The sequence below is a fragment of the Maylandia zebra genome, linkage group LG5 (genome assembly GCF_041146795.1).
Source record: "Maylandia zebra isolate NMK-2024a linkage group LG5, Mzebra_GT3a, whole genome shotgun sequence".
NCBI classification, from domain to species: Eukaryota; Metazoa; Chordata; class Actinopteri; order Cichliformes; family Cichlidae; genus Maylandia; species Maylandia zebra.
The window spans coordinates 35,615,586-35,629,456 of record NC_135171.1 but is presented as its reverse complement, the minus strand read 5'-3'; the positions used below and the strand labels follow the sequence as shown (position 1 = coordinate 35,629,456).

The 13,871-nt window shown below is 40.0% G+C and overlaps 1 protein-coding gene across 2 annotated transcripts in view; it reads left to right on the top strand.

Annotated features, from left to right (window-relative positions):
• slc12a5a (solute carrier family 12 member 5a) overlaps positions 1–13,871 on the top strand; it is a 202,857-nt gene that overhangs the window by 90,185 nt on the left and 98,801 nt on the right. Inside the window, exon 1 of one of the 2 annotated variants that reach the window (XM_004547596.6) lies at positions 374–1,173. The exons of the other annotated variant lie outside the window; for it this stretch is intronic. Within the exon in view, the coding sequence (XP_004547653.1) occupies positions 1,119–1,173 (55 nt within the window). The 5' untranslated portion in view covers positions 374–1,118. Of the gene's footprint in view, positions 1–373; positions 1,174–13,871 lie in introns of those variants that run through there. 2 annotated transcript variants of the gene reach the window in all.

Genomic DNA, 13,871 nt, shown 5'->3' with positions numbered 1-13,871 from the left:
CACACACACATACAGTGTGTCTTCCTAATACACACATTTCTGCTCAAAGTACAGCGTGTACCAGATCAAAATAAATCTGCATGGATCAAAATGAGACTGGTTTAATTGACAGTGAGGCTTCAGTGCTCTGCAGCCACCATACGACATGCAGGTTCTCTCAGCTGGAACCAAGCATCTCTCCACTGAGAGAAATAAAAGAAAAAAATCTAAAAGGAAAAATGCCCTTTTTAGCTGCATTTGTGCAGAGCAGATAGGGAGGAATGTGTATGCTCTTGTGCACATATAAGAGTTGCTGAAACTATGTATGTGCTTCAGCGAAAATTACCCTTTGTACATAGCATAACTGCACACAGATGATTTTGATAGAGCTTGCTCATCCCTTGTAGGAAATGGAGCATCTATTTGCATGTGACACTGAAGTAGGGAGAGAGTGTGGCGGCTTATTACAAAGCTGAAAGTAGGAGAATCCAATGCGTAATACTCTTGTGTGGACAGAAAACAAGGCTACTATCTCTCTGTCTCATGGGTGCGATGTGAAAAGAGAGGCGAGGGGGGAGATGGATATGGAAGAAATCATACTACTGCTTTACTATGCAACCAGTTTGGCGGCTAAAATGACTGAGCAACATCATCTGAGCCGGGAATAGTCAGTATTTTAAGATAGGGTGAGACTGACATCAGAAGTGACAAAGGCAGGAAAAAGAGAGAGAGAGAAGGAAAGGAAGGACGGAGAACAAGCGTGCAGCTCTGAGGCGTTCCATCATCCACCAAACTCCTGCAGCTTCCCTCTTCCCTCCTCCTCCTCCTGAGAGAAAGAGAGAGAGTGAGCAACAGAGAGAGAGCGAGAGAGTCACGCTTACAAGGCAGCGGAGAAGAGACGTCAAGAGGAGGATCTACAAAGGAAAAAAATCCTTCTCTCTCTTCTCCTTTCTCTCTTCGTGCATCCTACTGGCAGCAAGGAGCGGAGAGGAGTGAAGAGGACCTGGCTTGCAGATTTTCCACGCTGCTTCCTTGCAATTTCTGTGGCTGTATCACAGTGCGTGGAGCGCGGGGAGAGCTGCCGATAGCTTGATCGGTGACATCGCTCCGCAGCAGAAGAGCACCGTAGAGGAGCCAGGATGCTTAACAATCTGACCGACACAGAGGAGGGGGACGGGGGAGCGCAAAGCCAGGGTGAGTGATGGGATGTGTCATGCTGTGACACAAACCCACGAGCAGATACGTGTAAATGGGGGCATTCACATGACAATGCAAGACATGCATATAATGTACATCTGCCCACGCAACCAAGCAGATGGAGAATAAATATATCTACAGCAAATACTTTGCAGATCACACAACATGCACATGCAAGGTGCGTTACAACATCGTGCGGTGGACGGCCTGGATGCCTTTTCTACTGCTGCTCTTACTGCAAGGCTGTTGTGACAGGAATAGTAATGGGTTCACTCCGTACGATGATGGTGTGTATTACAGCTTTGTCCAGCACATGCACACATTTTTCTTTTTTTTTTTACTAATATTCACACAAACTCCCGCACAAATAAGCATACACACATGGACTAACAGTACCTAGCATTTTGTGTTGCAGCCGTACAATCATTCATTCATTCTTCATGGCAACATAAATATTCCCATCACATATGGCATCTCTTTAGACAGGCGGTGCACACACAGACACATGCACACACATGTGCACACAAACATACACAATTACTGATACCAAGCCACCATTGCTGCTAATCCCATCACCCCCAGCTGTCAAAATCAACCTTCCATCAAATCCCCATGGCTCAGCCAGGTCCTCAGTCTCTGCAGGCTTTCAAGAGAGAACCTGTAGGTTGCTGGTTTGTGCATTGAGCTGTGTGGTGAGTGCTCTGTTCACCAGAGAGCGCATAGCTTCTCGGGCCCTGGCGAAAAATAAACCTGTTCTTCTAAGTGCCCGTGACAAGCGTTGCACCTTTCAGAAGAGTATTAAATCATGCATTCGGTTTAAGTCCCGGGTAACCTCAGTTTATTTTTCATTACTCAAAGTGAGGATAATTCTGCTGTTGCCTATGTAAAACCTGCAAACCAACAGCACTCCTCCTTTCTGTCTGCGAAATGTTACAGATTATTGTAGCTCTGCACACATCTCTCTCTCAAGCCTCGGCTTTTTCCTTTGCTGCCCTCTTTTTCCCCTTTTGCTCTCTATATTTGTCTCAGCTGTGTCCTCACTCTTTCATCTCTCTCATTCTGCATTATGCACAAATCTCCCTGTTGTTGTCAGTCCTGGGCTCTAAGGGATGCACTGGAGAGACAGGTTGCGGATGAGAGAACAGTCACTATGCTTCTTCTCCTACCTGTGAGGGCTTAATGATAAAAATAGACCAGTGCTGGGAACATGAATATTTAACTTAATGCGGGCATCTTGTGTTTTTCTTTTTTTTTTTTTTTTTTTGGTGGGGGGGGATTACAGTGTTGCGCTAAGAGACATGGGCAGCAGTTGTAAGAGGTTAGTGGCCAGTTTGAAGCATGACCCCATTTTTATGTGTGACAAATTGAAACCATCAAGGGCAGTTTACCAAGCATGATGTGAAACCACATAACAGCACATGCATAAGTGTTAACAGCATATGATTACTTGAGAATACTGCTACCGTGCACTCAAAGCTTAAAGCACTGTGAATTTACTGTCAGAATTAGATATCTGTATGTGCATGCGTGTGTTAATGTTCATGTTGAGAACATGCTAATTGAGTGAGTGTGTCATTGCTCATCAACTCTCTAGCCATACATAGATAAAATACTATGAAATGCACAGTCAAAACAGTAGTTTTCACAGGACTCTTTGCAGTCCTTTAAAAGGATAAAAGAGTGCAGAAAGTCCTGCATCCAGGAGGATAAGTAGCAGGCAACTGCTGCTAATCAAATGATCATCACCAAGTGTAACCATCTCTATAAAAGCTGAGGTATTGGGAGTTTGTGTCATTGCGTTAACACACACCTTAATACTCCAGACCAGGAGTGGATGTCCCACTAAATTCCCCACAAGGTCAGACTCTATAATGCTCACAGAAACAGCAAATTATCTAAAGGCTACATCTCAAGTATGGATGTTTGGAAGAGTTGCCAGAAGAAAGTCTCTTCTCTCTAAAAATATTATTGGTATTATAGGACCAATCACCTCATAACAACTGTCAAGCATGGTGGTTAAGAGGTGAATGTGTGGGCTTGTTTTGCAGCCACAGAACTTGGAGAGTTTGCAGTCACTGAGATAACCATGAACTATGTATACCTGTTTTGAATTTGATTTCTCTGATCAAATGTGGATCGGCAGGGATAGCTCAGTAGGTAAAGTGGTCGCCCCATGATCGGAAGGTCGGCGGTTCGAATCCACTTAATGGCTACCCTGAGGTACCCCTGAGCAAGGTACCGTCCCTACACACTGCTCCCCGGGCGCCTGCTTAGTGGGCTGCCCACTGCTTCACTGAGTGAATGGGTCAAATGCAGAGAAAAACAAGTAATTTCCCCATGGGGATCAATAAAGTATCCATTATTATTATTATTATTATTGTTATCATGTAAGAGGGCACTGATCCCAAGAGCACCAACAAATCAGAATTACCTAGAAAAAAAGAAGCATAATCAAGGTGTTGTAATTCCCAGTCAAAGTCCAGATTTCAACATGAATAAAATGCTGGGGCAGAACCTCAGCAGAGCTGTGCCTAACTGAAGGTCCACAAATCTCAATGAACTAAGTCAATGTTGTAAAGAGGATTAGGCCAAAATTCCTTCACAATGACATGAGAGAGTCATAAAGTCATACAGAAAATGATTACTTCACGTTATTCCTTCTAAATGTGGTTCCACAAGCTACTGAATCATGAGATGTACTTAGATTTTTTCACATGACTACATGGAGCCCTGTAAAAACTGTATGAGCATAGAGAGATATATAATTTGGAGACTCATGCAGAGTTGGATAAATGTCTCCCGCGCATCTCTGTTTCTGCCTGTCACTCACCCCTATCTCTACCTTTTTGTCACTTTGCTGTAGGCAGCATCTCTCAGGATAGGGCCTCATTCACACACACGAACACGCGCACACACAAAAATCCATCCTTTTCATCTGAATCATAGCCCTGCTAAGCTAGCTGTTGAACAACGTGAATAACTCTGTTTAGTCATCAGTGCTATGCAGGACAGTTCTTGATATCTGACTGCTGTCCCTCAGCGATGCTGCTGCTCTCCCTCCTTCTCTCAGGGCTGTGTAGTACTGTCCAAGGTGCTGATTTAAAGCCTTTATTACATAGCTGGGTTACAGCCTAGCAGAGTTGCATACAGCACCAGGGCAGAGCTGTTTGTGTTTGTAGGGGTGTATTATTGCACCACAAACCTTATAAACATCAAGGATGAAAGGAATTTACAGATTAGCCGAAGCTAAAAGTAAAAAAAAGAAATTGATGCATGTTGAATCACAAGCACGTTTACTTATTCATAAGTTGTCATACTTCTCTCCCACCACATTGTTAATTATCTGCAGCTTTCTCTCTTTGGAGCAGTGGAGAGGTGGAAGAGGATGGAATGCAATCAAGAGTTGAAGGGGAGGTGAAGTTTTAGTAATCCATTTGCAGCACAGAAATGGTTTAATGGCAGAGCATGCCTTACTTTTGAAGCACAAGAGGGGAAACTGTCACTGTCTGGAACATGGAGTGACGCAAAGAGATGCATTGCAAGTGGAGGGGGTTGAAAAGATGTTCATTTCCCTACTGGCAGGTGTAAAAATGGTGCCGTGTGTGTGTTTTGTTTTTTCTTTTCTTTTGTAGCTCATGTTGAAATGAGTGGTTTAACATATTTAAAACAGTGTGACAAATATCCATCTACCAAATGCTGTAAAGCTTCTGTCATCATAACAGTGATAAGCTATAGTATAAACGATCAGAATGTCAGAGCACTCATTGTTAAAGTGTATTATTAGGAAAAGCGTTTAGTGTTTTCATGCCTGATTTTCTTGTTAGCAAGCGAACATGATGTACCAAATGTTTATTTCTGTCTTTGTTTTTTTTTGTTTTATTATTATTTATGCATTCCAGTTGCTCATTAACATGTCAGTTCATTGTATTTCCTGTGGTTTAAAGAGTGATTGTTTTTGTTATGTGTGCATAATAGAATATTGCTCATGAGGTCTTCCCAGTCTCAGCAGGGCAGCACACAGCTGATAGGTGATGCTGTCTTTTCCACACTTATTTAGAAAAATTTGAAAAAATGTGTCAAAAGTTGTATTAACAAGATCGCTAAAATACTCAATATCAATTATCAGAATCAGAATACTTTATTAATCCCGAAGGAAATTATGGGTTACAGCAGGCAGCACGCTAATGGCGCATGCGCACTTACAAAGGAACCTATAAATTAGAATAGATTTGAAACAAAAGCTAATGTAATGTAAAGCTAATGTGTTTAGACAGTAATAATCACAAAAGCAAGAGGAGACGCAAACATTGCAATAAATATTTGTAGTTGTTACATAAGAATTTTTTTACATAAGAACTGAACAAATGCACATTTTTAAATAAATAAAGAAATGAATGCAACTGATTTCGTGACGTCCTCGGTTTGAATAAATTTCAGCTCAGCAGTAGACTTTAAAAGATCAGCTCGCATTAGGAAATACTAGGCTTGCATTAACAGTGACAGCGTTTTTTAATACGCACTGACGATATCTGCGAAAAGATGCAGCCATTGCGATATCAACCACTAGTTTTATGTTCTACTTTTTAAAAGTTGCAACTATGGCATTTTGGTCAGTGTCCTCCTAAAAAAACATGATTATTTCTGTTGTAAAGTTGGACATTTTAAAATAGGTGTCATTTTACCACAGGAGTGGATATTGACTGGTTTTTGAAATCAGACTCAGCCCTTCTTCTTCTGCCCTGCTTTAACATCCATAATATGGATAATCTAGAACTAAACTGAATTTCGGGGTGTTATGTATGTTACTCCATCTACAGTTTCATCTATTCATCCATTTCTCTATTGACAACTGCAGAATTTAGTGAACTAATTGATTAGTTAATTAGTTAATCAAGTAGTTTTTAAGCGAAAAATGCCACCTGTTGTCTGTTCAGTTTTTTCAGTTAGAAGGAATTTCTTCTTTCCCTTAATGGATGTGATGTGACTGTTGTTGGCTGTTAGAATTTCATAACAAAGTTGTTGTTTTTTAACTATGTTTTGACATTTTGCATAAAGTGATCTAGAGTGATTGAGAGGATAACCAGTAGATTATTTGATAATGAAAAATAGTCATTAACTCCATCCGTCTCCTCTCTGCACCAGTCTGTACTCTTGGTCCAGGCTGTGAATGGGGTTGTAATGATGTTTTAGTTATGGCTGACTGCATAATACTGCAAAACGCTCCCCGGGGCCCTCTCCTAGGGAAGCAGTTGTTGTGCATGCTCAACGTCATTATTCTCTGTCTACCCACTCTGCGACTTGTCTACTGTGAATGGAGAGTAAGAGGAAGCAGAAATGCACTGTAAGTGAGAGAGACTGCTGGCTAATACAGAACCACAGGCACTTGTTACTTGTAAAGGTGGCTCTCTGGGTGCAAATAAAAATACATTTTCAGTAGCTTAGTGCTTAAGTGTGTTATCTCCACATGAGTAAACAGACACATAGCCCTGCTTGCTTGCAGTATAGTATTCGATTGGTCAGGTTCAGTACTTAATTGCCATGTCAAGAAGTTAATAACATCGGAGGGAAGCGATGTATGCCGTACCCCTCATTAGACACTTGAGTGTCTTTAGGAAGGAGAAACTTTTACAATTATACAAAAATACTCTTAACCAATTTATATATTTCCTATAGTTGATCCCTTTTTTACATACCCATGCTAATTAATCATCGTTTTTATTCCGCTGTGTGCCACCACCATGGTACAAATGACACCTAAAGTCAGACATGGATACATAATAGCTTATGTTAAACTGAATAGGCTTTCTTATGGTTACCATCAGCAGTGGGTGTCCAGACATAGATATTCATTCATTTGGTTTGTCAATTAAAAACCAGGATGCAATCAGTAGTGATTGGTTCTGCTTCCTCAATGCTTGTTGTTGACTCATACCATTCTGGTGAAAAGCTCAGAGAAGTGTGTGCACATGGTGGTCCCATGAGCACACACACGTTCATATTTAAGACTTCACCATAAGTGATTCTCCTCTTGAGTAAACGTAGCTGATGACATAAATACATTCATTAAGTAGAGAGAATGTAATTGTAATATTACATTTCATCAGCACAAATCCCTGTTCAGCAACAAAAACAGCGATGGGAAAATTACAGGCTCCAGCGGACACTGAGGTAAAAGATTTCAAATGGATGAATGGTCCCGGAGAGAAATAGATGGCTGGTTTTATGGAGGGGAATAGGGGGTCACTGTACATGAAGGAAAGGGATGAATCAGCTAATCGAAGTTGAACACAAGAACTGTTATTTTCTCTCTCATCAGTTTCATTAAAATGAACTAGACTGAATGTTACTGGAAAACTCAGATATGTAAGAATAAAGTGAAGTAGGAATAAATAATTGCAAATACAATTTTTAAAGTAGAACATAATGTCCCTAAACATTTAGACATTTTGAAACACTCACAAGCAATAGTTTTATTATAGTCTTTTTATAATGCAAAAATCTTTTTGGAGCGTTAGACCCCGGTCACATAGGCCTAGGGAAAAAGTGTGTGTTCTGTGTCTGGTTGGTAAGTAGTTGCCGTGTCACTAGAACTAAACTGGTTGCATAGAGAGATACAGTTTCTGCATCTTGTGAGCGCTTTGGCAGGTTACTGGAATCACCTGTTTTAAGACCCAGACTTTGCAAACACTACTCTCTGTGAAATGTGCAGCACAAACTGGAAACGTTTGCCATCAAAGTAAATCTTCCACCTTTTGTAATGTTTTTGCTTTGTGTAAGGCACAGCTTTTAATTTGAATGCAAATACTCATTTACAGCACACTTTAACCTACAGCAATCTTGATGTTTGCCAACTGGTCTCCAGGCCTGTGTCACTAAGGTTTTAGGCAAGACTTTGGGAGGTTCCTTAAGCTTCCCTTAAATACAAAGAAGAACTGCAGTTCTTCAGTTAAAACAGCTTCCACGATCACGGTTTAACTGTTTTAATTATAATTGTTCTTCATCACCATCACCCACAATTAATTGAAAATCTTCTTTCCTGAAAAGTTTATTATCGTCAGTTTTGTTGTTTAGGGTTTTTTTTATATGTCGGTGATGTGTTTTCCTCCCCTTTCAGTCAGTCCAAAATCAATGAAGCAACATGAAGATGCTTTTAGCATTCTATTTAGTTTTAGGCTTTCATTTAAGGTCACTGATTTCACTCAAAAATAATATTTAGGGGCATTTGACGCATTCAGTTTTATGGAGCTGAATAACTGCTTTTCACCATTAATACCCCTCTGTTCAGCTAAAGCAAAATGTTCCGATTCACTCTGAGATTTTCAAAGGACCTGCTATAAAATGTTTGAAATACAAAGAAGGATTAGAGGAGATTGATGGGTATACAGCTATAAAAAGGGTATACAGCTGAATAAAACACTTCTTTTTGGTCTTTTTAACACGTTGCATACACTTCCGCAATGTAATGATGATTTAACACTTTGTCTGCAGGCGGAATTTGTTATTAATGGTCAGAGAGATTTGAGACTCTTCTCAGTACATGTAGTTTACTCAACAAAAGAAATCCACTTGGTTCGGGTGCACCAGTGTGGGAATCTGCACACCGCAGATAAAGTAAATCAAAAGCCGACAGTGCACACTCCACACCCCTGAGGGAGTGACACATTCTTGTTTACCTCCGGCTTGTTATTTGAGAACCCAAGTCTTTGATGAGTCTCTCAATTTCCACGTTATCTGACATTAGTGTGAACCAACCTGTGCCAGGAGATGGAACCATAATGAAAAGTCACATATTGATTTACTCTCACTCATATAACTATTTGTGGGGTGTGAGGTAGTGTGTAGTTGAGACCGACCTCAGAAACATGATAGCCTCCTGTGCCGGTAGGACAGCAATCACAGCAGCATTGACTCACTACATAGATTCTTCCGTTTTGTCACTTGAGACCAAATAAAAGCTAAAGAACCCCTGTTACTACATCTGTGTGTGTGTCTGCATGTGTCGCAGCCTGGCTTCATCCCATTTTATCAAGCTGTTTTCTTTTGGCTCGAGAAAGAAAAATAACCAAGTAGATAATGTAGATTTCCATGGTTACAGTCTGACCTGCTGGAAATAATTTAGATATTTGCTAGATGTGCACCCTTTACACCGAAGTTAAATATGACATACAAAATACAGCACATACAGTCACTCATCAGTCAATACATATAAATAAATTTAAGTCACATTGATAAAGAATGCATTATTTCAGGTGATGAGTTTTACTGGTGTATAATTATTTATCTTTCATAGACGGCATATTTTGCTCTTTTCAAGCTTACATGTTACCGCTGTTTCATGCCACACTCTTCATCTCCATAACATCCTTTCATCTCCCTTTTTATTGCCTAGGTAACCACCAGCCAACTTAAAAAATGTGCCCACTGTCATGAGCGTACGTGGAGTTTAGTATGGGAGTGTAAACTATGACTGTAAAACATGTGCACAATGTTTTTTCCACACTAATATTGGTGAAACAAAGTCTTATTGGCTGGTTTTAACGTCACCCAAGAGCAGAAAGAAGCTCATTATCATGACAGTGTTAGATGAAGCGAGGGGTGGAAGGATGGACATACATATATGTGTGTATTGGTGTGTGTGGGAGGATTCGCGGTTGCGTGGCATGGCATTGTGCGATTGCTGCATCTTTAAACTAGTAAGCAGCTTAATTTTTTGGTGGGTATGAGTGGGCAGAGGGACTGCAAGGCCAGCAGCGGAGGTTTCTGCAGAACCAAGAAACTCCTTGGATGAAAATCAAACACACAGACTTGTAATTGGGCAGGGGAAGGATGTTGGGGAGGGGCTGAGAGGGGGATCAATCGCTCTCAGGCTGCTTCATGTCCAGGATGGTCATTCTGGCCAGCCACTGGACTCTATTGTACACACACACACACACACACACACACACACACACACACACACACACAGCATGTAGTGTCTGGGCTGGATGGGGACTACTAATGAGGCAGATGGACAGCATTATACTTTGCATAAGAACTTCAATGCACAGATTCTGGTTCTGATCATGCAAATGATAAGCTTAGATGATGTGAAAGCTTTTCACTGATTAATTACTAAACCAGTAATAAGTAATGAAGCTCATAAATGCAGAGGGAATACATTCAAAAAAGGAAAAACAGCAAATTCTGTTGAATTTCCTCTTCTCTTCATTGATTCGCTCATGCTAAATTTGCAGAATTAGGACCCAAATTCAGAATCACAGACAGATTGAAAGTAAAGCTAACCTTTAATTCCAGGCTGAGAGAAATAAAACTGAAACTAGAGACTAAAAAATACTAAGGAAATGCATGAAGATGAAAATGTCAACAATTCAACCAAGCGCTTTATAGAGAATATTGAATTTGAATAATAACCAAGAAAGAGCCCATAACCCTGGGTCCAAAACTGAGGATCATGACACCAACAATAGTAGGAGTATTTTGGAACTGGAGCCACACCGCTTAACAAGGTAGAGGGGGTGTCAGAGGTTAGGGTATCATCATAAGTGTAAGGATAGATGCCGATGTGTCTGTAATACTTTAATGTGCGTAGGTATTTGCTGAAATCAAAGTTTGCTTTTTGAAAATGTAAAATAACAATATTCTAATATTAAACTGCATGTAAAGTGATTGTATTTCACACTTTCTGTATCTAGTTGTACATGGATGACGTGAACACGACTGTGAAAACGCAACATGATTAACCTGTCAGAGCAAAATCAATACACAATAGATTGGAACAGATAGGTGTGGAAAGTAAATGTGCACTATAGTAGCAAAATTGTGATGATTATAATGGCTCTATATTATATATTATTATACTTGACAGGTGGTTTTACTTCTGAGAAAGAAGTTATTTCCTGTTAATCACTAATGAAAGTTGATAGGGAGATTTCCACTGATAGCTGAAATGTCACAGACGCTGCACCTCTCATTCATTGCACATCATGACATCCAGGTCCCTCTGTTTTATAAAGTCTGACACCTATTATAAATCTCCCCATTCGGTTGACTGGCCACATTAAAGCCACATTAAAGCCTAGTGGTCCAGTCTCAATTTTGACTTTAATGGTGAAATGGCCGCAAGTGGTGATGAAGTTTTAGTAATACTGTCTTTTCAGGTTTCCCGTTAGCTCTGGGGTCAGCAAACTTTAACACCCAAAGAGCCATTTGGACCCGGTTTCCACGCAAAAGAAAACACTGGGAGTCGCAAATACTTTTTGACATCTAAAATGCAGATAACACTATTTTTTTTTTTTTTAACTTTTATGCTTTGTGTGACCAACTAAGGTGTGTTTCTTATGAAATCCATGAAGTGCTACAGAGAAAATTACATTTTATTTATGTAATTAACACATTATGAACTCTTAAAGAAATATAACAAAAGGAAAGACACCCAGCTGAACTAAAATGATCCATGTAGCAAACAAAAACTGTTGTGAGCCGCCACCCTTATATTGCCTTTGGGCTTTTGGAGCCTTTTGATCTGGCTTTTGAAAAATAATTGAAAAAAAAAGCACTATGCTGCTAAAAAAATGAAAAATAGATATTTGCAAAATTCTGCCTAAATATGTATTTTACCTGGTTAATGTGTGTGGCGGGGCATGGTCTGCAGCGCCACATCAGCGCCACAGCATAGATATCACAGACGTGATATCTATGCTGTTGTTGGTATGTGTCGGGCTGTGAGCTGAAAAGCTACAGCAACCATGTGTGAAAATGGTCAATAAAGAGATGCTGAAAAGCATGTTATGATATGATATGATATGATATACCTTTGTTAATCCCACAAGTGGAAATTTCATGTTCATGGAAATCGTCGTTTCTGGGCATTAGGGTGCCCAGAGCATCATTAGACGATATTAAAGTTTTTTAGTGGAAATGGTTTGGCAGGGTTTAGGGAAGGGTGGAGGGGATGTGTGTGGAAGTATAATGAAATGCAGAGAGCAGCAGGGAGCCTCAGAAGAACTTCTATCAGCAGCCTTGCCAGTGTTTTTATATTTTTATGTTTTTATTTTCTACATAATTTAAACCTTGATGAAGGGATTTGAGGCCTATATTTTTTTATCAGAAACCACTATTTTCTTTATTCCAATTTAAAAAAATCTAAATTCAGATTTTTGCAACTGCCAAAAATGCAATGAACATTTTTAACAGTAAGCATTGGTTATTATCCGGTTTCCTCTTCATCCATTGCTTGAAGTGACAGATCAATGTACAAGGATGTGGCTGGATTAGGGCCATTATGAATGGGACACAAAGAGCAAGACTATAATTTGAACATTTTCAATAGTGGGGCTATCACTGGAACTGTTTACGAAAATAGCCATTCATTGTAGAAGGAGGACAGCCCCCAAGATTCACCAGGAAAAAAAAAAAGCTGTCCACAGCTAATTCTTTAAAACATGTACACAAAACTAGCTCATTACTTACCATCAACATCAATTAACTGTCTGTGGTTCCACATATATATTCTGTGTGCATCTATAAATATCTTACATAATTTGCACCATTGTAACTTTCACAGAAAGATTTCCTCTCAGCAGCCACTCCAATACCATTTAGGTATAGTTTCGCCTTCAGTTAAGAAGATGGTTTCTCCCTGGGTCTATCCATCTTTTTCTAGTTGATAACTGTCAGTCAGAGTGTGTGGGGCTGATATGCCTATATGAATAGTATTTCCCATTTTGCCACGGCCCACAGAGTCTATCGGCATCCTCAATAAATGGAAATAAACCATCTGTCACTTGGCCCACTCCACAAGCGGTGACGTTGTGCCACTTGCCCCCCCCTCCATCCCATCTTGGCCTTCAATTGGAACCCATTTAACTATTGTAACATAGGAAATGGAAGAACTTAACTGGAGAGCTTTGAGATTGGTGTTGTATGTGCTGCAGCATAAATAAAGAGGATTTCAGAGAATCAGAGGAATCTCAGTGTTTGATGTTTTATGTTTAGCAAGCAGCATTAGAGGGTGTACTGTCTCCATGGATTGCCAATTTACAGAAGTTTAATTTCATTTTTCGGTGCTTGACAAGATCTTTTACTGACTCATCTTGTCTGGTCTTCTTCCTCTCAACCGGAGATGGCCGCCCCCTCCCTGAGCCTGGTTCTGCTGAAGGTTTCTTTCTGTTTAAAGGTAGTTTTTCCTTCTCACTGTGACCAAAGTACTTGCTCATAAGGGGTCATGTGATTGTTGGGGTTTTCTGTTTTCTCCGTGTTATTGTATAGTCTTTACCTTCCAATAGAAAGCTCCTTGAGGCAACTGTTGCTGTGATTTGGCGCTATATAAATGAAACCGAGGTACAAAAAGGGGAAAAGTCAATTCCATTCAAATGTAAATTTTCATTGTGCTTCAGTTTGGCTTTGTTTTTTAGGTACAACATGAAGGGTGTATGATAGTTGTAAAATTTGTCAACATCTCTGCACATTATACAGCTTTTGATGGAAGTTGGTATAAATGAAATGAACAACGAATGCAGTGACAATGGTTGTAGTTTGCAGCTTATTTTAATTCATAAAGGGAAAAAAGCCTTTCTCTCTGTTGACAGCATTTCAGTGTCATTGTTGTCTGTTCTCCAAGACAGATTGGAGAAGAAGTTGCCTTTTCTTAATGCTGCATGATGGACGTGACACTTTCATTCAAGACACTTTTTGTT